Below are 27,924 nucleotides of genomic sequence, written 5' to 3'. Positions count from 1 at the left end.
CCTTTCGCAGTGATTATGTCAATAAATGTAGGAAAAAAACGCTGCTTAAGAACCACTTAGTCGAGTAAGTCGAGTGTTGATTGTGTCCTAGCGTACTTTTGTTGTCGTTTCCTATCAATACACCCCAAATAAAGGTCCATTAAAGGTACCGACACTGAGGGTTGGCTGCAGGTCGCATTGATCTGCGCACTGGATTCCATCGGGCTCACGCCGGTGCATTGTCGTTCGTACAAGCTGCGAGATTTGGTTTTCAGCACCAGTGAATGGATGTTTCCTTGATAGCTGAGAGGGAAGAACGAACGGGTGATGAAGACGCGAACCAGGGTAGGGCGGCAAAGGACGGCAGGCAGCGTCGGAGTTTCAAATACGGCTTGAACTACAACCACCACCACGCCCTTTCATTTCTTCTGTCTTAAAGTCATGTCCTACCTCAGCGGGGCGATAGATTCTCACATCGAGATGATGGATCCCGCACAACGCAGAGAATACGACCAACTTTTTAACGAAACCGTACACCTCGAACGCGAGCTCAAGCGTAAAATAGAACTCGCCTTGTCCTACCAACTCATCCAGATCATGCGATCCGCCCAAGACGAAATATCCAGGTCAAAAACCTATCGACAGAGGCGATCTCTTCTTCGCCAACTGGCGGCAACACTCGGAGACTTCAGGCCAGGAATACGGGAAACGTTTGGTGAAGACTCTGGTACGTTCCGTGGATGCGTCGTCTATGCCTAGTATATTCATTTTGTTTCAAAGGCATACAGACTTCTGCTTCTGGAAGAACAACTGCTCCTTCATCAGTAATTATGCTCCCTGCTGTGTCCTTGACTTGCCAACCTTTAGTTGAACTAGGCTGACTGACGTGCTGATCTTTCAACTGCTCTCGTCCACGTTCTTCTGGCTTGGGATCCTCTCTCCGTTTCTGTTGTGGTCTCTACCTTGGGCAAAGGATCTACCTTGAAAGTTTGACCGCCGGTATGTCTTACCGAGCCCATCGCAGATACCATTGTCTGACCGCGTTTGTTTTGACAGTATTTTTCCACATCACTCTCTGTATACCTAGTGTCTTGTGTATCCGCATTATGTCATGGTGAAATGTATGTGAATCGACTCAGAGAACTGGTTCTTGTATGGATAAGGTTCATCGGCGCGAAGGTCCAAGTTCATCTAGCCTCAACGCAACCCTCTTCGACGGACGAAAACCCAAAACATGAACTGATCTTTTAGTTCGGGTAATGAACTTACCGGGTATGTAGCTGCGTGATTACAATCCCGTCTGTTTCGCCTTAATTCATTCTGGTCAAGATGGTGAGGCTACACGTAAATAATTACTTCTTGAGCCACTTCTTCAATATCGCAGTAATCGCATTGTTCTTCTCATTAATATGTTTGTACTTCTAATGCTCAGCCTTGAGGTTCGACCTCAAGGCCTCCGGTTGCTGCTCTAAAGAAACCTTGTGACCATTCAACTTACCTGCCTGCCGCCTTCTCCCACCGTTCCTGGGCTGTCTCTCGGGCGTACCTTGACTTGTTGCCGGAAACCCGTTTCGACGATGATGATTTCTACGCTGTAATGGGCTGGGGAACTCTTCGACGTACTGATGCGCAGTTTAGTTATATCCACTGTCCAGAACACAGGAAGACGCCTTTTTGCACACCTCTGCCCAGATTTCGTGCTCTGCAGGTGAAGGAGTCTCGCGTTTCGCGTAGCCTTGCTCGTTTTCTCCTGTTATCCATGCCGTTTGGGGTTCGTCGCTGTGTAAGGTCTAGGCATGACGTTCTGTATACACAAGCGGACACTGAATGGGGGTGTCATCTATGAGAAGTCTTCGTAGAGGATGGTGGGTCGGAAAGGAGAAAGATGCGATTTGTCTCTTTGTTTATGTAGCGGTCGGCTCGGTCCCAGTAATCAAGTCGAATAATCATTTGAATTTTCCTCTTTCATCAAATAAACTCATCTTGGAAGGCCTCCGTAGTGGAAGATCATATATTGTCCTACAAGATACGACGATTGGGTGATATCAGGATTTGAAACATGCCCAGACTAGTACACACCAATATAGTTCTGGCAGTAAGACTGTAAGACTGTTAGACTGTTGTATTGGTCGACTCCGCTATATACAAGCTCGGGTAAACAATAGCAAATTACTATCAGAGACCCCGTCGACTCGTTGCTGAACACAAATAAAAGGAAAACACAAAAAGAAGAAGTAAACTAGGAAAAGATAAAGGCATAAGTATCAAGTTATAAGCATAAGATATCAGTAAGAAAGGCCGGTACGGCTACACTTGGGCGAGATCTGCTGTCCTTTTTGGAGGAAACATGAAAGCGTGCGTTCCTTTTATACATACCCCATATCCTACCAGCCAGACGGATGCCAGCCATATGCCAGGTGTGTGCAATCCTGATGTGCGTTCGGGAGTGTGTCATAGGGGACGGCCCGTCAAGGATTTCGTGGGGAAAGGGTGGCAAAAGCCCCAGGTAAAACTGTGCAGAGTGACGTGGCCAGTGAGGACCATCTTTGAAGAGGTTTCGAGCCAACTCGAGAAGAGGAATGCATTGCGACAAGGAGTATCAGCCGCATGTAAAAGTTTAGAAGTCTCAGCGTGTAACTGCTGAGCCACTTCATCACGAATGGCGTCGTACTCGGGGCATGTAACAAAAATATGATGGATGGTCTCGATTTCAGGACAGCCAGAAGTGCACGTAGGGGAGATGTCACCGAAACGTAGAAATCTGGTGTAACGACAATCCAGCTGACTTGATCGTGCATATAACTGAACGACAGCGGAGAACGCAGAGGACGCGCGGATATAAGGGTGTTCAGGAGGGGCACATGGTCGATATAATGGCATCATCATCGTCGAGGCAGGTCGGAAGTCGGGCTGCATTACGGTAAGGGAAGCATGCACATTGGACAGATATTTTGAGACATTGGATTCGATGTAGCCGTCGGTTTCACTGTATATAACGAAGTGATCCATAAAGAAGGTAGGTACAGGAGCAGGAAAAGGTCGTAACGTAAGGTTTTGAGATGTCGTTGCAAGGAGATCAGCGGCGTTGTTTAGGAGGGAGGGAGGAGTGGTAGAGTCGGTGTGAGCCGGTGTATATTTAATTGTGGGTACGGAGGTGTTATTGATAGGGTGAGTGATATTGTACAGTAACCATCGATAGAGGGAGCGTCCGGGTAAAGAAGACCATTGATAGTGTTGAAAAGACGGGCACCGAGCGGACGCAATAATTCTTTCACTATTGAGGTGGTCGGTGTAGATGTCATGAGAGTTCTGTGGTGAGTGAAGATGGCTATCGCTACCATAGATGTTTGCGGCGACAAGTCCATACGTTTCCCCAAGACCAATGTTGGCTGATGTTCGGAAGAGATCAAGGGAGAAGGCAACACTGCCCTGACCGGAAATGGCTGAGAAAGTGACTGAACGTGGCTCTCGGAAACCTGGTGTCGCTGGTATCATGGAGCCATCTGTGGCCCAGGACCCGGGCAGAGATGGTGAAGCGAATGAATCATGGGGGGAGGTATACAAGCACGCACGGAGAACTTCTTCTGCCATTTCTTTTCTCATGCAGCGTGGCAGTGCGAGCATCGACAGATCAGAACCAGTTGCGCTGGAGTTCTCCGAAACTCCACCAACACTCAGACGGTCCTCTGTATCATCATCTCTCCTTCGTTTCCTTTTCTGAGTACGGTTATTTTTACCCTCTTCCGCTAAGCCCATAAAACCTAGCACAATATCTTCCAACGTAATTGAGGCGAGCCATTCAGTAGTTTGTTGGGATAATTCTTGAGCGCGACTGAATGTATGATTGTATAAGACAGTTTGAAGAGGTATTAGGGGATTACAAGGTGGTGAGGTGATGGAGAGAGATGAAGGTGAAGGAAATGATGCGAGCTGTCGAAGTGTTGTGATGCCGGCGTTGGCCAGATTAGTCAGATGGTGATGAGGGACAGTTTTAGTGCGAGGGAGAAGTTTATTGAGATGTACTAGCGATACGTTGCCATGGAAGAGATATGATAAGTCAGTGTCACGGATGGATATGTTCAGATGTGAGAGGGCACTTTGAGCAACTAGCCAGGGGAAAGGGAGGCAAGGGTGGCGACGAGAGGTGAGTGAGGATAAAGACTTGCCATGAAGTGGAAATTGACAGTCGTTAAGGGCACAGGTCCAGTCAGCAAGGGTTATTAATGCCATGTTACGGAACATGGAGAGATGATGATTGAGGTCCCGAAAAAGGCCGTTAATGGCTGCCGTGTCATTCAGGTGAGATATTGAAGGAAATCCAAAACCGAAGTCTGAGAGTGGAAGAGAGAGAAGGGCGGAGTTAAACTGGAAGGGGAATCCAAGATAGTCGTGAACCTTCTGGGCAATCAGGCAGTCAAGGCGGTGGGCCGCGTCTCGTGAAATTGGGTGAAACGCAAGCCTTGGACGAATTCTTGCAATGAGGCATTGGGATAGGATGCGCCGTAAGGCGGTAAACGGCAGACGAAGGTGTAAAGTAGGGAATTGAATGTAACCCGGATGCCGGTTACATCGGCTATTCCCGATGTGACATAGATACGAGGGATTGCCATGTCACGTCTCTTTAGTTTACCACCACCATCTGTACCGTCGTCTCACGAATACCGAGCTGGTTCCTTGCACATCTGTGTGAACGAGTTCTTCAGTGTAGCTCCGTGGCTACGAGCTTCCACTTTTTTTTTGCAATCCAACTTGCTCTCTTCTTTCGCTTTCGTTCCCACACTGGACGCTGCCACGTCATCACGCCGTTTCACGCGCCGTACCGCGCAGCAGTACCACCTACCCGTCTTTGAAGCCTTGGACGATCCAGACTTACATCAACAACCCGACAAACACGCTACAGACCCTCGTCTATCTCCCGTTCCCAACCGTTCATCGTCACCATTGACTGAACTTGATTCTTCTTGCTCGCCTAGCCCTCAACCAATGTCTTCGAAATTAGATCTCCCTACCCTCGCCAATGTCACCTCGATTGCTGCACTCACATGGCTGACTCGCTGCGCAGACTCCTTTGAGGCCTGGTCTGCTCTCAATGCCGATAAGAAGATCAAACCCGAGACGCAAATACTAGTTGCTGGATTGAAGATGGAACATGCTGAGGCCGCTGCTTGGTGGAATGAGAACCGGGAGTCGTTAAAGAAGCTGGCATCATGGGATGAGTTTGTCGCAAAGGTGAAGGATCGTTTTGTCCCCTCCAACTGGCGTTTGGACGCACTTGCTGCCTTCTACTCGGTAAAGCATGCACCTGGGACGGACTTCCAGTCTTTTGTGTCAGACCTCCAAACTGCGCGGAATGCCCTCGCGTCTGCTGGCACTGGCTACACCATCACCGACTCTTCTGTCAAAAATCATCTATTATTCTTCGCGCATCCCATTTTATCCCTTCGCGTCCGTAGTACTACGGGTTTTGCGTCAGTCTACGGAACCATGAAGCTTGATGCCTTGGTCAATCTGATGTCTACGACTTGGGCGAGCCTAATTGCAGAGAACGTCGTTCGAATCAAGAATGTTCAGACTAGTGACCAATCCCATGCCATTCCGACTGCCCACATCACTTCTACCCATCCCACAGCATCTACGGCCGCGTCAAACGGTTCACGTTACCCTTTTCCGGATCTTTCCTATGCCGAGAAAGAGGCTCTTCGGGCTTCTGGAGGTTGTTTCCATTGCAGGAAGACCCCATCTTCGCCGAACTGGACGCAGCACAGCGCACGTAACTGCCCTGGAGATTCAGCTGCCGGTGTCGCTCCACGAGCCACCCGCCCTCTACTCCCTCACCAACGAGTAGCTGGAATTACTTTTGGGGATGCCGAGATCCCGGAAACGCCAGGCTCCTTTGTATTAGATGGACCCGACTCTTCGGACTCGGACTACGACACCGACCATGACTTTGACTAAAGATTTCCCTCACTACCCGTTGTCTTTCGCATCGCTTTCGTACTCGCTTTTCTTTGATTGCTATCGTCTTCAGCCATGTTGCAATATTTTGGTCACTTCTGTCCTTATGTTCGCACCCGTGAAAGATAATACTTTCCTTGTTCGTTTCGTCCTTGACAATGGTCTTCATGTTCCAGCGTTCCTTTTTCTTTATGTTTCTTTCTACTTGGACTAGTACGTTTGTTTTTTTAGAGTGGGGAGGAGTGTAACCCGGATGCCGGTTACATCGGCTATTCCCGATGTGACATAGATACGAGGGATTGCCATGTCACGTCTCTTTAGTTTACCACCACCATCTGTACCGTCGTCTCACGAATACCGAGCTGGTTCCTTGCACATCTGTGTGAACGAGTTCTTCAGTGTAGCTCCGTGGCTACGAGCTTCCATTGAAAGCCTGAAATAAGATCTGTCAATTTTTGAAATTGTAGTTTGGGGTCATTCATTGAGACCCGCATAAGCTCTATGTGAGAGGAATATACATTGACAGGATGTGTGGTCGCTACAGAAGGGTTAGCTGGCTCAACAGAGGGGAGGTATATGACTGTAGGTGGATTTGGTACATTACGCAGAAACACGGCAGATTTGTCCCAGTTTGTTTCACCGCCATATGCACTTTGGACTGTCTCCAGCATTCTCGTGGAACGGTGGAAAACAGGGAAAGAACCTGCAATCATGATTGAGTCATCCATCGCCTCCACCATGGCTACAGGGAGGCAGATGTCATCATAAGGAGTATGCCTCTTCCGCTTGAGAGCCTGGGTGGTTGCAACAACCAATCCATCGCCATTGGCGGCGAAGCTATCATTGAGCCAATGACTCCCGAGACTGCTGGTAAGCGTGCATTTGACAGGTGAGAGGGGGCCACCTTGCTTCGTAATGCCATTGAGAATGAATGTGTCTGTAAAGCCATAAAAGGTCTTAGCACGGTAAGGAACATTACTCTGGGCGGAGCAATCAAAGTCGATAATGGATTCTGGCAAACCATATGCTCTAATGGCATCGTAAAAGCCTTCTGGTTCCAGGCGATCAAATCCTTTGCGCTGGTCACGTCGGAGGACATACAGAGGAGTCTTAGTGCGATCTGACCAAGATTCAAGGTGGGCCAAGAAGGACGTAAGATCACGTCCTTGTACGCCCGGTTGGGTGGCAATCTGACCATGAGGAAGGATATGATGTCGAGTGATATATGGTAAGAGAAGGCTGTTCAGCCAAGCGTAGGGCATGTTGACATTGAGATTGCTTGTGCATATACCACGATAATTGTTAAGATCTGTTACATCTCCCCGCTTGTGTATTGTGGACAGGGAGGTGTCTTTGATGCACTGTGGGAAGTGAGAGTGTTCAATAGCGTAATTCCAAAGGGAAACGACGAATTGCAAGGAAAAATCATGAAGTGATTTTACCATCCACTTCTCCCAATGATCTGGTCCTGGGGCTGGTCTTGGTTTACCTTTGCGTAAAAGCGCCCGAGCGTCGAAGATGGACATCGGCTTTGGCCACTGAAACTTGTCTTGTTCTGTTCGGTGCTGGATGTCCATCACTGAAGGACTGTTCAACCAGGGTTTGGGTTGGGAAGGCCGGGAATTTCGTGAGTATAAGTCGGAGAAATACGAAGTTGTCTGAGACTTGACGTTTTGTGACGTGGTGAAGTATGAGGTGGAGTTTCCTGTATTCGATGTTACTGTCCTCGATAGAACGGGGGAAGGTCCAGAGAAGTCCTGGGCACGGTAGAGCCGTTTTGCAGAGCCACCTAGAAGACAGGCATTGATCCCTGCCTTTGCGGATTGACTTGCACGCTTCTCCAGTTCATCTCGTTCTGCTCGGAACCGTAACTTTCCAAGTGTTTTTCTGAGGTGGCAGCAAAAGACAAGGGCCTCAGCAGGGTCGGAACTTGGCAAATGAGGCAGGTAGCGGTAGGTCCAGGGGTTTGTGGCATCGCCAAAACCTGGGCCATGCGATCCCAGTCAGACCAATACAATCATCCACGATGGAGTCCCTCTGATCCGATCTGGGCCATCTGAGCAGATCTTGCTAGTCGACGACAGGTGATGCAGACCTTTGACCTCCATGTCCGCAGTTCTGAGGGTGATCAGCACAAGATCAAGGATACTCTATAGAGTTCCCGGTGTTCTCTCATGATCTCTTCCGCTATTACAAGCAGTCTTCGATCGAGTTAGGTAGACCTGTTCTGAGAGCGCACTGGGTAGATACAAAGCAATGCAACCTGTTCCCAGCCATTCCCTTGCAGTTGATGCGCCGTATTTGATAAAGCATATTACAATTCGTTATAAACCATTACATAGCAGTACCACGAGAGCAGAGATATAAGAATACAACTACGCAGTGACCCAGAGCGAGAGAGCGAGAAGAAGCAAATGAGTCGTACAATAGTCCATCCCGAGCAAAAGAAACCAGGTCAAGCGGAAACACAGCCCAGTCGAAGCTAAGTAGCACCATCTATTAGCAAGAAATTATAGTCGACTTGAAAACCCTTACCCTTCTAAGCCATCAAGAAGTTCTGTCTTCGTCGTCGAGTTGATCAGCGGCGGCAGCAGTAGCTCGTTCTCGTTCTTTGATACGTGCTTCACGGTTTCGATTCATTATTGATTCGTCGTCGTTGTCGTCGATTTGTTCTTGGTCTTCGTCCGTCTCTGGCTTCAAGATCACGCTGAAGAGAGACAACAATTTGTAAGCAGATTTACGAAGCGGTGGAGACATACCTAGTGTAGAATTCAACTGTATCTCTTGCCCATGTATCGCCGTCCTCATTGATGGAATCGATGAAAATTGTTGTTAGCTTGTGATTGTATTGCTCGAGGTCGAAGCCGTCACTTTGATCTCCCCACATGGTACAGGACGATGATGCAAACCGTGCCTAACATTAGACGATGAGAATGAATCTAAAAAGTATTAATCACATACCTGTACCGCTGCGTACACAATCATCTGATCCGATGTGACCTTGAGATTGAGCTTTCCTTTGACAGTGTTATGCAGTTCTGATGCGTCGTGTTCCGCATTTCCCAGAAATATCGCACGGAATGACTGAGAAAAGGCTTAGTATGAGTCACAAATTAAGCAAGGAGATCAAACCCGGATGCAAGTATGGCCCCAAAAGAAACCCTTACGAGGATCGGTGGACTCGATGAGCTCTGGATCGTACAGATATGATGGTAGGTATCGTGTTGTTAGCTTGGTCTGGAGTTTCACCATCATTGCTCTTTAAACCAGAGGTACCAGATCAATGAGCAACTAGGAGGGAAAAGCTTGTACATACGCAGGATCTTCATCAAAGTCATCCAGCCACCGCTGAGGGCATAGTAGGCGACCCGTGTGGATGTGGTTGAACCCACGCTGATACTTCTTGAGAGTCGGGAGCAACGTCGCCTCAGTAAGGTCCTTTGTTGAAAGGCGTATGATGTTATCGCTGATCTTGGTTGTATCATCCGAGCGTCCACTACGTGATCCTGCATTGATCTATCAAGGGTCAGTGGGTTTTTTTGTGAGAAAAAGAAGTGAATACCGCTGTGAGAATCTCAAAGACAGCCTTCAATGGATCATCAGAAGTCATATCCTCAAGCTGGCTGACATGCGACTCGAAACGCGGAAAGAGAAACGTGGTGATGTATGTATAGGAGTGCATAAATCGGAAATTTCTACACGCAAGTCAGTAAAAGAGATCGATATATGCGCCAGGTACTCACTCTAATCCATGTTTTGATTCTCTGCAGTCTCTTCAGCCTCGCTGTCATTCTCTTCCCCGTCCTCGGAAACTTGCTGTTGGTGGTGGATAGCGATGGCGTCCTCATCGTCAGAGGATACGAGCTTGCGAGGATGGTTGGGCCTATGTACAGGCTGCTACGGTGGTGGTGTTGCTATCCTCACCGGTTTCCTTGGCTTTTTGTTGGGCTTTTTCGATCTTGTCTTGTTGAAAGATGATGTAGGGGTAGGTTGAGTCGTCATCTTGACCTTTTTGCCCTTCACAGGTGCCAGGAGAGGTGCAGGCTTCATGGTCGACTTGAAGGAGAATGGAGTAAAAGGCAAGAAGGACGAGCGTGACAATACGTTACATGTAACGTGTCGCGACTTGGGACGCGATTCCATACACGTGATCTTGCTCTCTATTCAAGACCATCGCATTGTCGACTCTCAACCTTGAAGTCCAGTTACCTCCCGACTTTCTCTCGTTCTGCATATCTCTCCTCTCTTTCTAATTTGCACTGGGTAAGACACCAGTTTTTATTCACGGAAACTTAACTGAATCCTTTTTAGGATATTATGGGAAGATGCTCTCGACGATGATTCATGGCAAGACGAAGATGAGATCAACCTAGATGAACTTGAAGAAGACGATGACTCATTTGAAGATGGGTTGTTTGGATATTCTGCTCTTTAGTTCTGTAACTGTACAGAGACCATAATTATCGACTGCATTGGAGAGTTATAAATTGCCTGCTCGGATCTCTGCTCGTTCCAACCCCTTCTGCACAGCTCTCTACCTGCTCAAGTAGACAATGCAGATCCCACAGAGGTCTGTATTGATCTAACCAGACAAGCACAGATCGGAATGCATCTGAGAGAGCACTTCAGATCTTCATTGGCTGGTATTGTCGCTCGGATAAGGCTGACCTGGACCAGAACGTATGGCCCAGGTTTTGGTGATGGGTACAGAGGATATGAAGAGTCTGTCGCTTAATGGCAGAGATAAGTCTGTTAACCCGTGAGTATTCCCTTAACAAGAGAGAGATGAGAGAGTTCCTGGGCTTCCTTGGACCCATATGAGGGAGATGAGGAAGCTCGAAGGAATCTTCTGCAGCATGTTGGAGAATTTGGGATAGTGCAGAGTACAATTTCTGATACTGATCGTCATTCTGAATTGGCGTGAGCACAAGGTGTGCATCATGAACCAGTCCGTCGACTCTATCTGCAAATGCCTTGAACCGATGAGATTCTTGACGTTTGGGAAAGAGAAACCGAGGACGGTATGGCGCATAGACAGGATGCTCTGTTGGGGGCAAAAGTACAGAATCTGCACTATTGTTAGGGATGCCACAATGAAGAACTGTGACAATTAGCCTGTGATCAGTCCCAGGTACAAAGTAGCCTGGAACTTTTATGGACGAGGCGATAATGTGATTAGAGGAATGGGCGCAGCGATCCAGTATGGATCGACATGTACCATTATAGGCTTGGTAAGTCCACACATACCTCGCATCATTGTCCCCTTGGCGCGACCATACATCAATCCCTTGGAGTGCATCAAGAAAGCGATGGTAGGCCAGCCGAGCATTGTTACTTCCGGACGCATCTCCTTGAACCTCACAGGAAGAAACTGTGGCATTACAGTCTCCGATTATCTGCCAGGAGTGCAATGCGCTCTGACAGAGGGTACGAATCTGTTGCCAAAAGGTGTGAAGTCTATCAGAGTCTGTGCCGGGGTCATACGGTGCGTACAGTCCGATAAGGCGGTGTACGAAGCCATGGCCATTAGTCGTTGGCAGGACGATGTCGATAGCCAGGACACGTCCACTGAGATCGGACGGAATTTGAACCTGTTGCGTGGCGAGAGAAGAGTGTACACCTGCAAGAATTCCCCATTTCACAGAACGGGCATTAGTTTTAAGGCCAGGAGACTCAAATATCTTGTATCCGCGGACATCCATTCTGCTGGATACAGGAGTATGAGACTTGGTCTCAGAGAACACCCATGCATGTGGGTGATGTGTGTGAATTATGTTCGATAGAGAAGAGTGTTTGGCGACGTCACGAAAGCCATTAACATTGACAGAAAATGTCGTAAAGGAGGATACCGAGGCAGACACTTGAGGCAAAGAAAAGAACAACACCCATAGTAATACAACCAAGAAAGTAGGAAAACGATTATAAGAGGATGAGAAAAGAAATCGTGTGTGACGATGAGAACGTAAAGGAATAATTTTTAGAAAAGAAGAAAGGAATACGAAAAGAAACATCCAGATACAGGAGAAAATTTTCTTGACAGGGGACATTATATTGCCTACGAGTCCTTGGAGGCAAATGTCAGGAGATGTGTGACGGGAATGTAAAGTTAAGAGAGGAAAAGGGGTCATAAAGGAGATCATCAAGGAGTCATCGCTCACCATATTGCCAGTGGAGGCAGGCGGCCCATCGACTGGCATAAGGGAAGATTGTACTTCCTGTTCGTCATCAGGGGAGGGTTCGTCAAGACGACGACACTGACGGCGAGTGTTGGATACCTCAGCAGGACGAGCAGAAGCCGGGGAGTCTGAAACCGGGCCTGCAATCAAGGACTGCGTAGCACGCATTAGGGACCTGTAATGTGCATCGGCTTCATCTCGAATGTTGCGCTGGGCTTCGATAGAGGACATAGTCTCTTCTATCTGTTGGGTCAAGGAAGCACGCAAATTAGGGTCAGTGGCAGATGCTAATGACCCCCGTAAGGAATTAAGCTCAGAGCGGAGATAGAGGAGGTCGGAATGGGCCATGCTGACGAGCTGGCCCGCAGCATTGGTGTTGCAAGATGCCGCTAGAGCATTTCGCAATTCCAGGTTGGACTGGCGAACGTCGGTGATGAGGTTGGACTGTGTGGCTAGCATCGCGTTCATAGTAGAAAAGCACTGAACTCCTTGGTCACGCAGGATGTCAATTTGTTTTTGGAGAGAGGGAGAGTCAGAGGAAGTAGGAGGGTTCGGAGCCAGATATTGAGGGGAGGCAGGACATCCGCGATTATTGAAGAAGTAGAGGAGAATCGGGTCGGAAAGTTGTATGTGGGTGGGAACGCTACGAGGGTGAGGTAAGGGCGAGGACAAGAATTGCGACGTTAGCTCCCAAGTTTTGAATATGACAACATACACATCGCCCCCGAGTGCCATTCGGCTTCGCGCTATGACAGGTCCCATGTGCCTCCTGATGTGAGCATTCATGCAGCCCTCGAAGCCTTGAATACCTCCACACCCAGTGATTGCAACATCATACCCGAAGTCGGGCTCCACAAATCGTGGGCGGGATACGGGGTAGCTGATGCGATCAACAATGAGCGGCGTTTCAGTCAAGGCATCGAGAGAAGCAGAATCAAGGAAGTCGACAACAATGCGGATGCCAGCATGAGCGTGTGTGGCCGTCGTGCAATTCTGGAAGTGAAACCCTTTTTGAGTCAGCACAGTTTCAAACCTGGACTTCATCCTCTGAGCAATGGTCATGTTTTCCATCCTGAAGAATCCTCTCCGGGTTTTATCGGGGCCCTTTCCAGTGATCCACCGAGCCACAAACTTTCCGTGGTCCTGAATAGCGGCTTTGAGCCAGTTGAGGAGATCGGGTCGTGGAGCGGAGAATTCCTTGTTGTCAAGCGATACAAAAATGAAGTCGACGGGGCGTAGATTGTCGCCAGGGGTAAGAGAGAGAAAGGTGAAGGGGAGTAGGTACCGATGAGGTGCTTTTTGAGTCGAAACAGCAATGATGTCGGGGTAGATAGACCTGAATTGATGAATTCCGGCGTTGGGATTGTTTGAACGGTCAAATCCAGAGACGATAAGTGATATCCCCCCGGAAACACTCTCGAAGGAGCTGTCATCATCGATTGGAGAGCCAGAACGTGGGGTAGGGTCAGAGTCGGGCGGGGAGAAGGGTGGAACGAAGTGAGACATTATGGCAGGGGGTGTTTACTATGATTATTGAGGAGAATTATGGTAGATTGAAGCGAAGTAAGAAGGAAGGATAAAGAAGATTTAGTACATGTGCAAGTGCAAGTTAATTTAACGGTAGTGATGGTGGTGGTGGTGGTGGTGGTGGTAATAGATGCCCCTGGCAGTCTCTGAAGCGACTATCATTCACTAATGTGAAACCCTTACCCTTAAAGGTAGCTGAGAGCCTAAATGTGCTTTCCCCTTCACAAAGGGTACGACCCCTGTTCTGGGAAAATGTAGGACCTCGACTCCTCCCTCGGGCAAACTGAATTCGAAGTGCAGAATCAGGTTAGCTAAAACTGTTTGAATTTCCATGACACTGCATTTTTGTAGATCAGTCGGATCGAAGCGAGACTGGAACGACGAGGTACATACGCAAATCTCCACCTACGAGAGAAGGAAGAGCATCAGTAATGGAACCAGATGAGTCGCTGCAGTTAATTACCCGATACACGAATGAGATCCAGCACCTGAGGGTCATGTAAGCGAATGAAAAAAAGTACTGAAGCACGGCTCACTAAATGACATCCTATAGCATCCCGCCTAAGTCCTCCTAAGAGCACGCACAAAGTCAAGATCTCACTCACAGATTAGCGTACACACCAAGGGAGACCGGCAGAGTCTTGTCAAGAAACCGGCCGGGGTTCCACTCTTCTGCGTCGTCTCCCCAGAGAGACGGCAGACTAGAAAAAGTTGGCATCAAATTTACATTGAAGTGATGTGGGAAGAGTGTACCGGTTGTATAGGTAAGCGGAACAAGTGAGCGTCTGCCCCTTGGGTATGGCAAGCGTTTTACCTCCTGAAAGAGGGAGGACATCATCATGAGGAGCGGTACGTATCAAGGAATGTGCAATTGGGTGTAGACGGAGAGCCTCCTGTTATGAGAGGTCAACATGGGTATCCAACATAGCTACTAATCTCACTTTGATAGCTGCGTTCAAGAATGGCATCGAGTCGTAGTCATTTGACTGTTTGAGCTCTGCGCGAATTATGGACTGATGCTTAGGATGCACGGCGAGTTCGTATAGCAGCCAGGCTAGACTAGTACTCGACGTCTCGTGCCCGGCAATGACGAAGGTCCTGGAACACAAAAGGTCGCCATCAAGAAGGTTAAGTAGAAATATGACACGAACATTAGCTGCGCCTCGATTTCGTCATCTTGCATTTTTCCTGCTGTGTGAGCTCTCGCTAGAGATGTAGTCATGTTCATAGGCGTGTTATCAGATAGGACCAGTAGACTTACCTAGGAGATTAACGACGTCTTTGTCATCGCCTGGCGTCTGCGCCTTGTTATCCAGGCTATCCATGATCTCTCGGGCAGTTTGCTTGGCGGCATTTCCTACGCTGACGATTAAACGAGTCTCTCGAGTAGAGATCAGCTGTAGGAATCCTAGGACCCAATCTGGAAGCATTCGTATCAGAGCTATAAGCATAAGCTCTAGTGCCGTTATATTGGATTGCGAGGCAGTGCTAAAGTCCGATGTTAGATGCAGTAGCCATTGAAATAAAGAAACAGATCTTACAAAAGATGCTTCATTGTTCGCCCTAGTTCCGTTGTTTGACCATCGAGCGAACCAAAATCATACCGGAAAGAGGCTTTCGAATCTCATATTAAATGAGAGAGGGGGAGAGGAATGGCCGGCACTCACCTAGCCCAACTATGTCCAGGGTCGCCTTGCTTGTCCAATCAAGGACATTGACGATTTTATCTGTACCAGTCACAGTTCTCCTGATCTCGTTCACAAGCTATAATCGCTATAAGCTTCCGAACGTTGTCGCGCTTCATGGTGTATAGATGCACCTACCTTGTCAGAGCATTGCTGAAAGATAACCTCGTATTTTCGGAGCTGCGTAAGAGAGAATGCAGCATTCAGGATTTTGCGTTGGCGGTGGTGAGTTTCATCTGAATATGTTAGGTGTGTTTGTGTGCAAACTGGACAGGATGGACACTCACTAGCGACAGTGACAAGCCCCTGACCAAGGAGGAGACCCTGGATGAAGGTGGTATCCTTCGATTTTGGATAAGGTCGTGACTTGTGGAAAATATGTTCGAAAGCCTTGGGGTCGCACACTACCAGGACGTCTTGCTGGGAAACCGTTGAGTTAACTGACCACGAGAGATAGAGAGCTTAATTACCCCAAAATAGCCCCCAACACGATAAAGTGTGCCATATTCCCTATGCCATTTCGTTTCGAGATCACCAGCATCATCTTGATTGCGGAGAACGCGTTCGTGGCCTGATGGGTGTCGTGTATGAGCTCATGTTTGTACCAAAGTATGATCGTTTACCTAGCCAGAAAGAGGCTGACGGTGGTCCCTTGACGTGCTTGACTGACGGACGTCTGAACCATCGATAAAGCAGAGAGCTCATGAGGAGCGATGCGATTACAAGAGTTAATGCGACCATGTGAAGAAAGAACTACGGCTCTTGGATTCAGTGATATACTCCCAGCTTTAAATAAGATGCTGCTATAATTTGACGATTGAATGAAAGTTCGCCCGGCAAAAAGACCTCCCTGAGTTAAGCCTCGGAGTTCATATTGACCGAACATTCCATAAGACAAGAAGAATACTAGTAACCGTCTCCCTCGGAACTAAGGCTCTGGGGTACTGTACTGTTATAATGGATGGAAGATAGAAGATTATCTCGGGGTTTCTCTGTTGAATCCTCAGCGCATGTCGTATCTGGCTACAACCTTGATGCAGTCGCACCGGGAAGACAAGCCGTGTCAAACGCTTTACAATGAGAGACCTGTATTGGACATGTTGGTCAGTAACTAGTCCAGCGGAGCAATTCACCGATCAAAGCGTTCGTTCTGCGCTGCCTGGACATGGAGCATTCTCGCAACATTGCTCCTCCGAGGATTGTTCCTGTCTGCAGCATATCCGTTTCAATTAATACTGACTTATCCGTGGACTGTTCAGGTGCATCCTGCTCCATTAAATTCGTACAAGGTGCCTGTAAATGCATTTGCGAGCTTTGCCACGACACGGTATAAGTAGAGCCTTTTAGAATATGATAATGGACGTACGTCAACAACGAGTGCGGTTAACACCCCTTGATTCCTCCGAGCTTCGCGGGAAGACACGATAAAGCTTCAAGGAAGAGAGTTTATATGCATACGTTTTCGGTCTGAGCAAACGAGTGAATCTTGAATCGTTGGGCAAAGATGTAGTAACGACGGAAGATGAGGTGCCATAAGCCAGCAGAATCCTTGTCCTTGTCCTTCAAGGTTTAGAAGTTCAAGATGTCGGCACCCGTACTCTCCATAGGTCAGAGAGGAAATCCTGGGCACCATGTTCGCGCTGATGACCGTCATGATAGAGGCTCTGGTTCTTCCGAAGTAAGCACCAGTGGCTAGGATCAGGTATTATAAAGGATGATAATGTAAGGTCTCGTCAAACAACGGAGCAGGGTAGAGCGGCAAAGGACGGCAGGCAGCGTCGGAGTTTCAAACACTGCTTGAACTACGACCACGACGACCACCTTTATTTACCACGCCTTTTCATTTCTTCTACCTCAAAGCCATGTCCTACCCCAGCACAGCAATGGATGCTCACATCAAGACAATAGAACCCGCTCAACGCAGCGAACACGACCAAGTTGGCGACGAAATCGAACACCTCAAGCTCAAACGTGAGCTCGAACGCCTCATGTCCTACTCACTCGTCCAGATCATGTGAGCCGCCGAAGCTGAAATAGCTCGGTCCAAAGGCTATCGAGAGAAGCAATATCTTTACTGTGATCTGGCGGAAATACTCCAGGACCTCAAACCAGGAATGCGGAAAGCGTTTGGTGAAGATTCTGGTACGTTCCTAGTGGATACTTCGTCCACACTCAGTATATTTATATTTTGTTTCAGAGGCGTATAGGCATCTACTTCTAGAAGAGAAACTGGCTTCTTATCAGTGATTATGCTCTTTGCTGTACTTATTTCCGTGACTCGCCAACGTTTGGTTGAACTAGGCTGACTGGCGTGATGGTTCTTCGTCTACTCTGGTCATCAATCTTCTGGCTCGTGATCTTGTCTCCGTTTCTCCTATGGTATCTATTCTGGTAGCTTCGCCGTTGGTATGTCTCGGTAATATATTGTAGATGTTCATTGTCTGATGTCTGAATAGCGTTTTTCTACATTATTCTCCCTATACCGTTCCTGAAAGAGTCTTACACCTAGTCTTGTACCTATATCATGTCGTGATGAAACCGAACCTTTTGTAATGTCATGATCTTAGCTTGTCCTTTGGTCTGGGTCGAATTGAAGGTCTGGCGTGCGTCAAGCAAATGAATCGTCGTAGTAATTGTTCAACGTTCATGCATTCATGCTCCATGGATGCTACAGAAACGTCTTCGTGCAAGGTGCAAACGATAATGCAGACGGTGTATCGCCCATCCAACCGGTATGTCTTCCAGCACAACACTCTGTTGACTAGCTATAGTGGCTGTGATCCCTTGCAAGAAATCTACAGGTGATGGTGGAAAACAGGTTTGATTCCATGATAGTTCTACATCAGATGATCAAAAAATTAAGGATTTACCAGCGATAATCCACCATCAATGCTCAAAATCGCTCCGTTCGTATAGTCAGACACAGCTAAATAGACTGTCGACACCCCCATCTCCGCCTCACTATAAACTCAAATCAATATTCAATTCCATCCAAACATTGACCATACTTACTTTCCCTGTCTCTTCGCAGGAATCGGCGCGACTAACCCAGGCATTGGCTCAGTCTTGATCGCTTCCAAGACCTCAGGACCGATCAGTTGTGACGCAAACGCGCCTGGAGCCAGCACGTTCACATGGATCGGAATATCCCTCCCAGCAAAACTCGTTGCCAGAACAAGTGTGAGCTTATTCAAGCTTTCGTTACGTTGTATGCTATCTAAACCAAGGTTAGTGTAGAGCTGAAAAGAAAAGACGTAGCTCATACAGACGACAGAGGGCTCGTTGAGTCCATCTTGGCTGCCGCGCTGCTGATGTTGATGACACTGGATGTGCCCTGGGGGCGGGACCGAGCTCCTTTGACGAGGAGGGCTTGGAAAGTGTGTACGACGAAGAACGGGGCAATCGTGTTGAGTGCAAATATATCTGCCCAGTTTTGGATGGTTTCAGGTTCAAATGGATCTGCCGCTGCGAGCTTCTTCGCGATGAAGCCTGGGTCGCGAAGAGATCCTGCAAATCCTGCACTAGTAAGGACGTTAGCATAAGGACGAAGCGAATCGACGGCACCATGGACGAACTTGTTAACAAGGATATCAAGTTTGCCGTCCATTCCTTCAATGTGCCTGGCTCCAGCTTTGACACTTTCTTCGTCAGTGACATCCATACGGATCCTGTAGGAGCATCAGAAATGAACATCACGAGGGAGAAAAGGCTGTTTACGGAATAATAGATCCTGGGACGCCTGTAACTGATGCCGCGGCTTGCTCTAGCACATCCTGCCTACACCCATTGATGTATACTTTCGCCCCGTTTGCAGCAAAGGCTTTCGCAATCATAAATCCTCTATCAGAGTCAACGGTAAGTCGCAACCGAGAACCAAACTTGAGAGAACATACATTCCAGTTCCTCCGCCTGTAACAAGGCCTACTCGTCCACAAAGAGACATCACAGTAGCCACATGAAGCTCTGCCATGTTTGAGGAATGCAGAGTAGCCTCTGGACGTAACACCTTTTATTCCAGTGGTCGTCACCTAGATTTCATAAACACCTGGTCTTATTCAGCGAGACGGTATCCCGATGTATGCGGTAAATGGTGGATTTACGTTGCAAAATGACCTGCCTTCCCTGATACCCGTCAGCATTGCGACGAAAGTTCATGTCCTCGGGGCAGCCGTTATATCTACTGGCTCTTGCACACGTGTCATGTCAGGCAGAGGCTCCCTTTCACGAATGTCATGCTCGTCGCAAAGAAATCACACGAATACGGTGAAGGGGTGCAAGGATAGGCGCCATATGGGATGAGAGACCTTGAAACAAAAGACTATTGTGAACAAACACGTTTAGTTGAGTAATTACAACATTGATTCCGTCGCTGCGTAGTCACCAAATCTCATCAGTAAACTTCGAACGGGTAAGGGGTACCATGATGCATCCCCTAATCAAGGGCGCAATAACATGAATTCGAGGCAAACTGTCGACAGACTCACCCATATCTCAGTAAGCTGGCTGCTCCCAAGTCCGGTGCAGTGAATGGATATCTTCTGGTGCCAAAAATCCCCGACTTATCTCTGTACTATCGGTCTGCCGGTGCCAGTGAAACTCCTGTGTTACACTGCATATAAGAGGGCTGTTCCCTTGGTTTGTTCGTAAATGCTCGGCCAATATGCTTATGAAAAATTAGAAGACAATCGTTCGGTAGGAGAGCGTTGAGGGTGATGGTCCTAGGAAAGCCAAAGGTCAAAAAGAGGCTCGCTCGTTGCGTACGAATTCTCTCTTCTTCGCAGAAAAATATAGCTTTGAGGTTAGAGGAGGAAGAAAAGAGCATAGAAAGATGACGGTAGCGGTTGAAGCTGCATTTCAAATCCGGTCCGCTGTCCCACCGCTTCCAACCTGCTATGATCATGGTTCCAGCACAGAGTGTCGACTATCTCAGCCTGCAGCCTTATCTGACGAAAACCCAAGACACGAATCGACTTCTTACAAGCGCTGCAAAAACTCGGTACTGGGTTACTGTTTGGTTCAGGGAAATGGGCGGGTCTCCGGAGGAGCATTGATCTCTGTGGAAGTTCGCCTAGAAAATCTACACCGTCAAGTGATGTGTTAGTATTGGTGGGGGCTGCAGCTCGTCCATCTGAGTAAATATGGTCTGTTCATTGCAAGTTCTAGGACTTTTTACTGTGAAAGGTCCTTGGGAATGAAGCAGAAGGTAAATGAATCCGGACGAGAATTCTAACGTGACTGACTCTTAATTCAAAGTCGCCACGACCATGTCAGCTCAAAACTTCATACAATATCCGCTTAATCCTGGCACTGCAGTGCCCCGGAAGTCAAGAGTCCAAATACAAGTGGGAGCTAGACTTGACACGTATATCTTGTGATACTAAGGTCACTGAATGGATATATTACATCGGGCTAGGTGTCTTATCTCATGACTTATATCATACACGTTAAGATTTACTAATGTATTCTCACAATTTTCTATAGCCTCCGGTTAGCACGAGCTAGGCCACTCGAAGGTAAGTGATCCAATATACTTGAACGCACACTAAAACTTGGTCCGTAGTTCGTTGTCTGAATCCAGACCATAGGACTAAATGGCATCCGTTACTAATTGGCTCACTTCCTAGGTGAGCCGCGTCAAAGCATGAATGATGACTATAGAAGAATCTTCTTCTGATGTGATACTAAGCGTTCAAGAGCCGATAGGGAGACTTGAACCCGAGAACTTTGTCAGAGTTGCTGACAGCACTAGTGAGCAGAATGCAGGCAATTATTTACTGCACTCGCCGGGATACACTTTCGCTGAATAATACCAAAGAATGCTGCAATAAAAGAGACCGTGTACAGGCTTGATTGTTCAGTATTCCCCGAACATGGCAGATCTCAATGTGGCCACGGTAATGTCGCTTTCTGGACGAGTAGGTCTCGTTACAGGCGGAGGAACAGGGATGTAAGCAATGGTATTCTCGATTATGACTCGTGGTTGATTCTTCAGCAGAGGATTTATGATTGCTAAAGCCTTCGCTGCGAATGGTGCGAAAGTATACATCACAGGGCGAAGGTTGGAAGTGTTAGAGAGAGCAGCCGTATCTGTAACTGGTGTCCTAGGATCTTCCTCCCGTCATTAATCCTCCTTTCCATAAGATCTCCGTTTTTGACGCGTACAAAGGCTCCAGATGGATGTGACAAATGAAGAAAACATTAAGGCTGGCGCACAACACATTGAGGGAATCGATGGCAAGGTCGACATACTTGTCAATAAGTCGGCCTATAATACCCCTAGTTCCACTCCTCCGTAGACTAAACTCTTCACAGTGCCGGATTTGTCACATCCCTTCGCGATCTAGACTTCATGACGAAGAAACTCGCCGCAGAAGATCCTTTTGAACCCGAAACCATACAGAACTGGGCTGATATCTTTGCGCTAAACACGATCGCCCCATTCTTCGTCGTGCGTGCTTTCCAATCCCTTCTCGTCAAAGGAGCGCATTCCCACCCTCAAGGCACCTCAAGTGTCATCAACATCAGCAGCGGAGCAGCAAAGATGAACCTTTCGGAGTCATTTGTATCTGTGCGTACTAGCTACCTCGAAAATCCCTTCAAGATTTTGGCTCATTCTATTTAGTTCGCATACAGCCCCACGAACGCCGCTTTGAGCAAGCTCACCCTCGTTCTGGGAACGAGCTTTGCTGGGCGGAACATCCCGATTCGGGTGAATGCGATAGAACCTGAGGTGTTTGCGTCGGAAATGGCACCTGCTGATATGTTGGAGTTGTTTAAGACTAAGCCGCCACCTGGATTGGTGGCTCCTGTACCAGCAGGAAGACATGGAACGTAAGTGCCTTCATTACTGGAGTACATACTTAGAGATGATAATCTGACTTGCTAGAGATGCTGAAATGGGGATGGCGGCGGTGTACTTGGCGGCGTCGGATTACACGAATGGAGCAACCTTGAGAGTTGACGGTGGTGTTACATTGGTGAATCCCTGATGGTCTGGTTGCGCTACCCGTATTCTACCCTCGTCTTAGCGGAGGACAGGTGACGTTTTCAGTTGTGGTTTTGCTCGAGTCTGAAATGCAGTCGTTGTTCAAGGTGTGCCGTTTCATTTTGAGACCAGCAAACTTGAAGATATGCAAAGATTTCTACCTTCTCGGTTTTTGAATCTTTGTTGTCAGAATTTTGGTACGTTCCCGCTGGGGATCAATGACATGCTCATATTTTTTTCGACTCTGTTCAATAAAGAACTCGGGAGGCGCCAACGATAGCACATTGCTCAGTCTAATCAAAATATCTTCCAGCACAACACCGTGTCGACCGGTGGTTGCAATCCCCTGTAAGATGTGTGAAGGGTCAAGACCAATATCTCGATTCCTTACCTTGAGGAAAATGATACAACGTCGTGCATACATCAACCGCAGTTTTCTTTGCAAGCACCCAGATGGATTAGTCTCTGCAGTTGTATTCCCTCCCTGGATCCCAAGAACTCGACCATTAGCACGCATTGGAATGTCACAGTAGTGTTGCCGTGGCGCGGCTAAAAATGGCGCGCCGGCCGCGCCGAGCCAAGATTAGCTGAGCCGAGCCGTTGTTTTGGCGCATGGCTCGGAAGGCTAGGTAGCCGTCTGTGAGCCGGCGCACGTGGCTCGCGCTCGGCTTGGCTGTGGCTAAATTCCCGATTGGGAAGCTGATATTATCAGGGCTTTCCCCTCACTTCAACCGTCGTAGACACTTCGTTTGGGCACATAGATGAACCATAAAGTGATTTGAACCAATCTTGTTATCCCTTTTTCATTTACAATCCCAATTTACGCTCTTTCTCCTTTGTGGCTGTGTTGTTGCTGGACTTGGCTCACTTGTAGAGAAAAGGAATTGCTCCTTACATCGGAACAGATAAAGCATATATTTATTCTAGCATCATTTAGGCTTACTGCCCTTCATTGTACAGAGCATACATGCATTTGGCAAGCCTCCAGTCGCAAAATATGCATGATCAATTATCAATTACCTTTTTTGATCATGGCCGTGGCTAAGCCACGGCCTAGCCTTAGCCTAGCCCTAGCCGTACCAAATTTCGTGGCGCGGCGCGGCGCGGCTTGGAATATTACCAAAGCCGTCATTAGCCGAGCCACGCTGCGCTTAGCCGCGCCACGGCAACACTATGTCACAGGGCCTCAAACTCGCATAAGCGGGCACTTGATTTATAGGTGTAGGGTTTTCGTGGGAGTTGAATTAATTAATGTAGATTAATTAAATTAATTCAAAGGGAGGAGAGAGAAGTTAAATATTGGGCTACTGAGAGGTACCCATCCTCCATCAATGCTAGTATATGTTCTAATACCCTGAATATACTGTCTTGTAAAGCCCTTTATTTTTTCTTTCACGCTTCGCACTGTAATACATTAAAATACAGGTTTTCAGAATGATTATTGACACAGATTACATCTAGACAGACTGAAAACTCCATGAAGAAAGGGATAATTCTTCTGTTATGCATGGCATAGCATACAAACATAAATTGTATGATATTGTTTGCTGTCACTGCTGTAGCGGGAGAAAAACTGCTCCTGCTTGGGTGAGATTTGCTTTCTGCTCATTCAAAAGGATACACATTCTTGAAACAAATGCATGCAAGCATTTGAGAATGCGCAACCATGAGCACCTGCTCCGGAAAGTGTTGCTCAGTCTGAGACATCAAGATGATCTTGCACATATGGTGGCCTCACAGATAAATTAGGGCCTTTGATGAGCTCAGACATTCATAAATACATTATGCACTTCTACAGATACCCCCGCCAAGCTGAAGAGATGAAGGCAAGGCACAACTGCGTAAGCTGCCTCAACGCTCATACAGGGAATTAATTAATTCAAACTCCGACTTCCGAATTAGTCTAGGACTTGTTTGTACATAGTTAGATCCTAGTTAGGTCCGGTTTGGCCTACACCCATAAATCAACTGCCGCATAAGCGATGTTCATTTTTAGACATCAGTCCAGTCGAGCGATATCGAAGGAAGAATAGTCGACATCCGATCCCGGCGTTCATGGGAGAGTGTGTACAATGTGATCTCACAACGACAGCGGCATGCTTCCCCGGGGAAGGCAGTCACTTGATTTCATTAAAAGATCAACCCTTCAAGGATTAACCAATGCTACTCCACCATCAACACTCGAAATCGCCCCGTTCGTATAGTCAGATACTGCCAAGTAGATCGCCGCCATTCCCATCTCCGCATCACTAACAAGAGTCAAATCAATATCCAATCCCCTCCATATACTGAGAATACTCACGTTCCTGGTCTCCTCGCGGGTATGGGAGCCCCAAACCCAGGCAATGGCTCTGCAAAGTTCATCATTTTCACTACTTCACGAGTAGCTATCTCCGACGGAAACAAGCCGGGCTCAAGCGCATTTACCCGGATCGGGATACCTCTCCCAGCAAAACTCGTTCCCAGAACGTGGGTGAGCTTTTCCAAAGCTGCTTTCGTCGGGCCGTATGCTAACTAATAAGCCAAGTTAGAATCGAGTCAAGTTTGAAGGAAATAGTAGAGCACGTACGCAGCCCATCTTTACTGGTGTGTTTATGATTGCCCCCACACTGCTAATGTTGATGACGCTCGATGTTCCTTGAGGGCGGGAATGTGCTCCTTTAATGAGGAGGGACTGGAAGGCGCGAACGACAAAGAAGGGCGCGATAGTGTTGAGTGCGAAGATGTCCAACCAATTCTGTACCGTCTCGGGCTCGAAAGGATCCGATGCTGCTAGCTTCTTCGCAGAGAAATCTGGATCGCGAAGGGAGGTGCCGAACCCAGCACTGCAAAGGGATTAGCGTGCGAAAGACGGACTTGAATGATACTATTGACGAACTTGTTAACGAGGATATCGAGCTTGCCATCGATTCCCTCAATGAGCTTTGCGCCAGCCTTGACGCTTTCTTCATCTGTCACATTCATCTGGAGTCTGTGTACGTGTTAGTCATGAATGTTCCAGAGAAAGAGGGATCACTGACGGAACAATGGATCCCGGGACGCCTGTGATTGACGCTGCAGCTTTCTCTAGTACATCCAGCCTTCGCCCTGTGATGTATACTTTCGCACCATTCGCAGCGAAGGCTTTAGCAATCATAAATCCTCTGCTGAAGAATCAACCACGAGTCATAATCGAGAATACCAATGCTTACATTCCCGTTCCTCCGCCTGTAACGAGGCCTACTCGTCCAGAAAGCGACATCGCCGTAGCTACATTCAAAAGATCTGCCATGGTTGGGGAATGCTGAACAATCGAGTCTGCATGGTCTCTTTTAACGTAGCATTCTTTGGTTTATTCAGCAGGACTACGACAACGTTGCCGGCGTTCCGCCAGTAGTCAGCAACTGTGACAAAGTTTCTCGGGCTCAATGCTCCCTATCGGTTCTTGAACGCTTATTCAGGCTCTTCCATGCGAACCGCCTGGGAGGTGAGCCGATTAACGAATGCCGCAACTAAGGCATTTGTTCCGATAGTCCGGATTTGACTAGTAGGGTAAAAGAATAAATGAACTGAGAGGTAAGCTATAGACTAAGCTTCAGTCAGGATGAGTACGTGCCTGGAATATTGGATCAGTTACCTTGCAATGGCTCACTTCCAGCAGCGTGCAGAGCTAAAGCCCAGTGAAAATTCCGTCGAGCCGGTTTGAGCCAAATCAAGCTGCAAAGATTACCATATAGCATGGTCGAGCCGGATCAAGCGGCGTCATACAACTTAAGGCTTTGAACTCCAAACCTTCATCTCTTTCCATTAGCACATCCAAGAATTACCAGAGTAGAATTTCTCTGAATCCGATGGTTGACTGAAATGCGCTGAATATCGTGAGCGCAAATTGGCAACTTAAAGTCAACGGTTCCGTCCACGTGCATGTTATCCAGTGACGTAATTAACGCCTCTTTCTCTTCTACCACCATACCCGAGCGTGTTCGCCGTCTTTGTTGTCGCTCTACACCCAGATCCTGTATTATCGCGGGATGTAGCTTCGTTCTTGCTGTCGTAGTCTCTTACTGTTAGTCTCTCACTAGGCAGCTCATGCGAAGACCTGCAGATACGATGCTACAGATTCAAACTGCCGCGCAAGGTGGATATATGCGCCTTGTTTGGACGCCTGCATTAGCAATACATCCTCAGAAGACTGGTTTGAGCAGCAGGATATCTGGACATCTTTGAGGTACGTCTCATTGCGCTCTTGTATGTTTTCTTTTTTCATATTTAGCACGTGTACAGTCACTCCATAAGCTGTCTAGGCATCGCTATGGGTGTGGCCATGGTATATTCCATTCCATATATGCGTGTATTTCTGGGCTCGCTAAGCCAAATCTTATACAGGTTGTGCTTTCCATCATTCCAGCTGGCTTCGACGTCGTGAGTAGTCCCTGAATCATCTTCGCCGTCATTGTTAACTGATTTAACATTTTCTGGTGCAGTCTATTTCGATACGTTTATCTTCACGTTGCGAAATGCGGTTGGGGTATCCGAGCAGGACAGGGCTAGCCGTGGGCAGAACGGAAACGGTTATGCTACTTAGCGTATGTAGTAGCGACGTGATTCTATACATATTAATAGCAAAGAAATCGAGCCCTACGAAGCCTAACGGAACTCTATGGTAACGACATACCGAGCTCGAAACAGCTCGATTTGAGCTGGTAAACGGTTCACATTTCGAAGCCACAGCGAGCGGAATAGAGCCCCAGCGATCATTTCCCTAGGCTTGATTTGGCTCAGTGTGGTTCGACCGACTTTTCACTGGGGCTAAAGCCTGAAACGCGTCAAGACGACCAGTACCACCTAGCCCGATGTGATTATATGCAACCACCTCAATATCGCAAGCGTGAAGTCTAGCTCTTCAAGTTCGGCCTCTTCGCATCCGCATACACGGACTAACCTACACCGCAAAGTCAAGATTAGGCGGATATCGTGCTAGATTCCGAGCGCATATGGCCATGACGACCTTCGAATCGAGAGTCAGTCGCGTCGGAGTTCTTGTTCAGGCCGTATGATCACGTTCCCAAGGGTATTTTGCGGTAACAAGCCTTGTAAGTCGCGTTAGGAGTCGCGTTTACAACAGATATAGCTCAATTTCACTGCTCAACTGGTGAAGCTGCAGCCCCATCAATATTATTGTATCGCTTGTCGGTGTTTATGTTCTAGGCGAACTCCTCCAGGCGCCACCCAAATAGTTCAATACTTGTAGGTGCATATAAGAGGTCGACTCGTGTCTTTTCGCCAGCCAGTTCTGTTAACTGGGAGTGAACGGAGAATAGGGAAACTGATGTATTTGGTCGTCACCTCGCTGGAGCCCATGATGGTAGGCAAGAAGGGGGGGGGACAGCGGACCGAAATTTGAAGTACGCTTTGACTGCAACTACCACCTAGTGAATGCTCAATTTTCTTTCTTTTCAGCCTCAGAGCCGCTGTGACTGACGAACCCGGAGAATATTTTAAACAATCAGACACTCAGCTGGTCCGAATCTGGCAGAGCTCGTTGTCCTAAACAAGATTGCGAACACAAAGATTTTCCCCAAGAATTTCTCAGGCATCAGGCAACAATTCAAGGGGAGGAAGGGCCGATGATGCGCGA

At 47.8% G+C, this 27,924-nt stretch overlaps 9 protein-coding genes across 9 annotated transcripts; 3 read left to right on the top strand and 6 right to left on the bottom strand.

The window, feature by feature from the left end:
* Positions 1 to 375: 375 nt before the first annotated feature.
* On the top strand, positions 376 to 952 carry EV420DRAFT_1767755 (uncharacterized protein). Its single transcript, XM_060480933.1, has 2 exons — positions 376 to 706; positions 760 to 952. Exons 1-2 carry the CDS (start codon positions 421 to 423, stop codon positions 858 to 860), a joined length of 387 nt encoding a protein of 128 aa, XP_060325935.1. The 5' UTR covers positions 376 to 420; the 3' UTR covers positions 861 to 952.
* Positions 953 to 1,961: 1,009 nt separating this feature from the next.
* On the bottom strand, positions 1,962 to 6,749 carry EV420DRAFT_1339507 (uncharacterized protein). Its single transcript, XM_060468915.1, has 4 exons — positions 6,351 to 6,749; positions 4,919 to 4,929; positions 3,748 to 4,552; positions 1,962 to 3,633 (listed from the first exon to the last, which is right to left on the bottom strand). The coding sequence occupies exons 1-4, from the start codon at positions 6,672 to 6,674 to the stop codon at positions 2,431 to 2,433; spliced, it is 2,343 nt and encodes a 780-aa protein (XP_060325934.1). The 5' UTR covers positions 6,675 to 6,749; the 3' UTR covers positions 1,962 to 2,430.
* A 3,853-nt stretch (positions 6,750 to 10,602) lies between these two features.
* EV420DRAFT_1767751 (uncharacterized protein) lies at positions 10,603 to 12,261 on the bottom strand (the record flags this gene model as incomplete). The annotated part of the gene is made up of 2 exons (XM_060480932.1): positions 12,093 to 12,261; positions 10,603 to 11,998 (listed from the first exon to the last, which is right to left on the bottom strand). A coding segment is annotated over exon 2 (1,377 nt), but the record flags the coding sequence as incomplete, so codon positions are not given.
* EV420DRAFT_1751343 (uncharacterized protein) lies at positions 11,861 to 13,616 on the bottom strand (the record flags this gene model as incomplete). Its single annotated transcript, XM_060480366.1, has 2 exons — positions 11,861 to 11,998; positions 12,093 to 13,616. The coding sequence occupies 2 exons, from the start codon at positions 13,614 to 13,616 to the stop codon at positions 11,990 to 11,992; spliced, it is 1,533 nt and encodes a 510-aa protein (XP_060325932.1). The 3' UTR covers positions 11,861 to 11,989.
* A 53-nt stretch (positions 13,617 to 13,669) lies between these two features.
* Positions 13,670 to 16,347, bottom strand: EV420DRAFT_1715437 (cytochrome P450). Its single transcript, XM_060479683.1, has 14 exons — positions 15,928 to 16,347; positions 15,793 to 15,866; positions 15,610 to 15,742; positions 15,461 to 15,558; positions 15,305 to 15,401; positions 15,179 to 15,251; positions 14,899 to 15,125; positions 14,579 to 14,799; positions 14,391 to 14,530; positions 14,243 to 14,338; positions 14,174 to 14,184; positions 14,101 to 14,125; positions 14,031 to 14,042; positions 13,670 to 13,974 (listed from the first exon to the last, which is right to left on the bottom strand). Exons 1-14 carry the CDS (start codon positions 16,061 to 16,063, stop codon positions 13,803 to 13,805), a joined length of 1,515 nt encoding a protein of 504 aa, XP_060325931.1. The 5' UTR covers positions 16,064 to 16,347; the 3' UTR covers positions 13,670 to 13,802.
* Positions 16,348 to 17,184: 837 nt separating this feature from the next.
* Positions 17,185 to 17,569, top strand: EV420DRAFT_1648011 (uncharacterized protein; the record flags this gene model as incomplete). Its single annotated transcript, XM_060478105.1, has 3 exons — positions 17,185 to 17,293; positions 17,342 to 17,464; positions 17,520 to 17,569. The coding sequence occupies 3 exons, from the start codon at positions 17,185 to 17,187 to the stop codon at positions 17,567 to 17,569; spliced, it is 282 nt and encodes a 93-aa protein (XP_060325930.1).
* A 611-nt stretch (positions 17,570 to 18,180) lies between these two features.
* On the bottom strand, positions 18,181 to 19,756 carry EV420DRAFT_1715403 (uncharacterized protein; the record flags this gene model as incomplete). The annotated part of the gene is made up of 6 exons (XM_060479682.1): positions 19,216 to 19,756; positions 19,040 to 19,162; positions 18,898 to 18,990; positions 18,592 to 18,843; positions 18,335 to 18,535; positions 18,181 to 18,283 (listed from the first exon to the last, which is right to left on the bottom strand). Exons 1-6 carry the CDS (start codon positions 19,290 to 19,292, stop codon positions 18,181 to 18,183), a joined length of 849 nt encoding a protein of 282 aa, XP_060325929.1. The 5' UTR covers positions 19,293 to 19,756.
* A 1,436-nt stretch (positions 19,757 to 21,192) lies between these two features.
* On the top strand, positions 21,193 to 22,311 carry EV420DRAFT_1276524 (uncharacterized protein; the record flags this gene model as incomplete). The annotated part of the gene is made up of 6 exons (XM_060467963.1): positions 21,193 to 21,269; positions 21,318 to 21,420; positions 21,496 to 21,614; positions 21,635 to 21,884; positions 21,945 to 22,153; positions 22,209 to 22,311. The coding sequence occupies 6 exons, from the start codon at positions 21,193 to 21,195 to the stop codon at positions 22,309 to 22,311; spliced, it is 861 nt and encodes a 286-aa protein (XP_060325928.1).
* Positions 22,312 to 24,069: 1,758 nt separating this feature from the next.
* Positions 24,070 to 25,827, bottom strand: EV420DRAFT_1339495 (short-chain dehydrogenase). The gene is made up of 6 exons (XM_060468914.1): positions 25,499 to 25,827; positions 25,328 to 25,450; positions 25,186 to 25,278; positions 24,877 to 25,132; positions 24,610 to 24,821; positions 24,070 to 24,556 (listed from the first exon to the last, which is right to left on the bottom strand). The coding sequence occupies exons 1-6, from the start codon at positions 25,576 to 25,578 to the stop codon at positions 24,454 to 24,456; spliced, it is 867 nt and encodes a 288-aa protein (XP_060325927.1). The 5' UTR covers positions 25,579 to 25,827; the 3' UTR covers positions 24,070 to 24,453.
* Between the last annotated feature and the right edge of the window lie 2,097 nt (positions 25,828 to 27,924).

The sequence above is a fragment of the Desarmillaria tabescens genome (assembly GCF_030435595.1).
Source record: "Desarmillaria tabescens strain CCBAS 213 chromosome Unknown EV420scaffold_46, whole genome shotgun sequence".
NCBI lineage: Eukaryota > Fungi > Basidiomycota > Agaricomycetes > Agaricales > Physalacriaceae > Desarmillaria > Desarmillaria tabescens.
Note: the sequence above shows the minus strand (reverse complement) of the source record. Positions and strands in the feature narration are given on the sequence as shown.

Bases quoted from the DNA above. Each gene is read 5' to 3' on its own strand.
- EV420DRAFT_1339495 (XM_060468914.1), bottom strand. From the start codon at position 25,578: ATGGCAGATCTTTTGAATGTAGCTACGGCGATGTCGCTTTCTGGACGA. The intron at 25,279-25,327 runs GTCAGTGATCCC...ACACGTACACAG, and splicing joins GTCCCGGGATCCATTGTTCC to ACTCCAGATGAATGTGACAG. The intron at 24,557-24,609 runs GTGAGTATTCTC...GACTCTTGTTAG, and splicing joins CCCGCGAGGAGACCAGGAAC to TGATGCGGAGATGGGAATGG.
- EV420DRAFT_1767755 (XM_060480933.1), top strand. From the start codon at position 421: ATGTCCTACCTCAGCGGGGCGATAGATTCTCACATCGAGATGATGGAT. The intron at 707-759 runs GTACGTTCCGTG...TTTGTTTCAAAG, and splicing joins AACGTTTGGTGAAGACTCTG to GCATACAGACTTCTGCTTCT.
- EV420DRAFT_1715437 (XM_060479683.1), bottom strand. From the start codon at position 16,063: ATGGTCGCATTAACTCTTGTAATCGCATCGCTCCTCATGAGCTCTCTG. The intron at 15,867-15,927 runs GTACAAACATGA...TCCGCAATCAAG, and splicing joins AGGTAAACGATCATACTTTG to ATGATGCTGGTGATCTCGAA. The intron at 15,126-15,178 runs GTAAGATCTGTT...ATCGGACTTTAG, and splicing joins CGAACAATGAAGCATCTTTT to CACTGCCTCGCAATCCAATA.
- EV420DRAFT_1339507 (XM_060468915.1), bottom strand. From the start codon at position 6,674: ATGGTGGAGGCGATGGATGACTCAATCATGATTGCAGGTTCTTTCCCT. The intron at 3,634-3,747 runs GTGCTAGGTTTT...GGAGTTTCGGAG, and splicing joins CAATTACGTTGGAAGATATT to AACTCCAGCGCAACTGGTTC.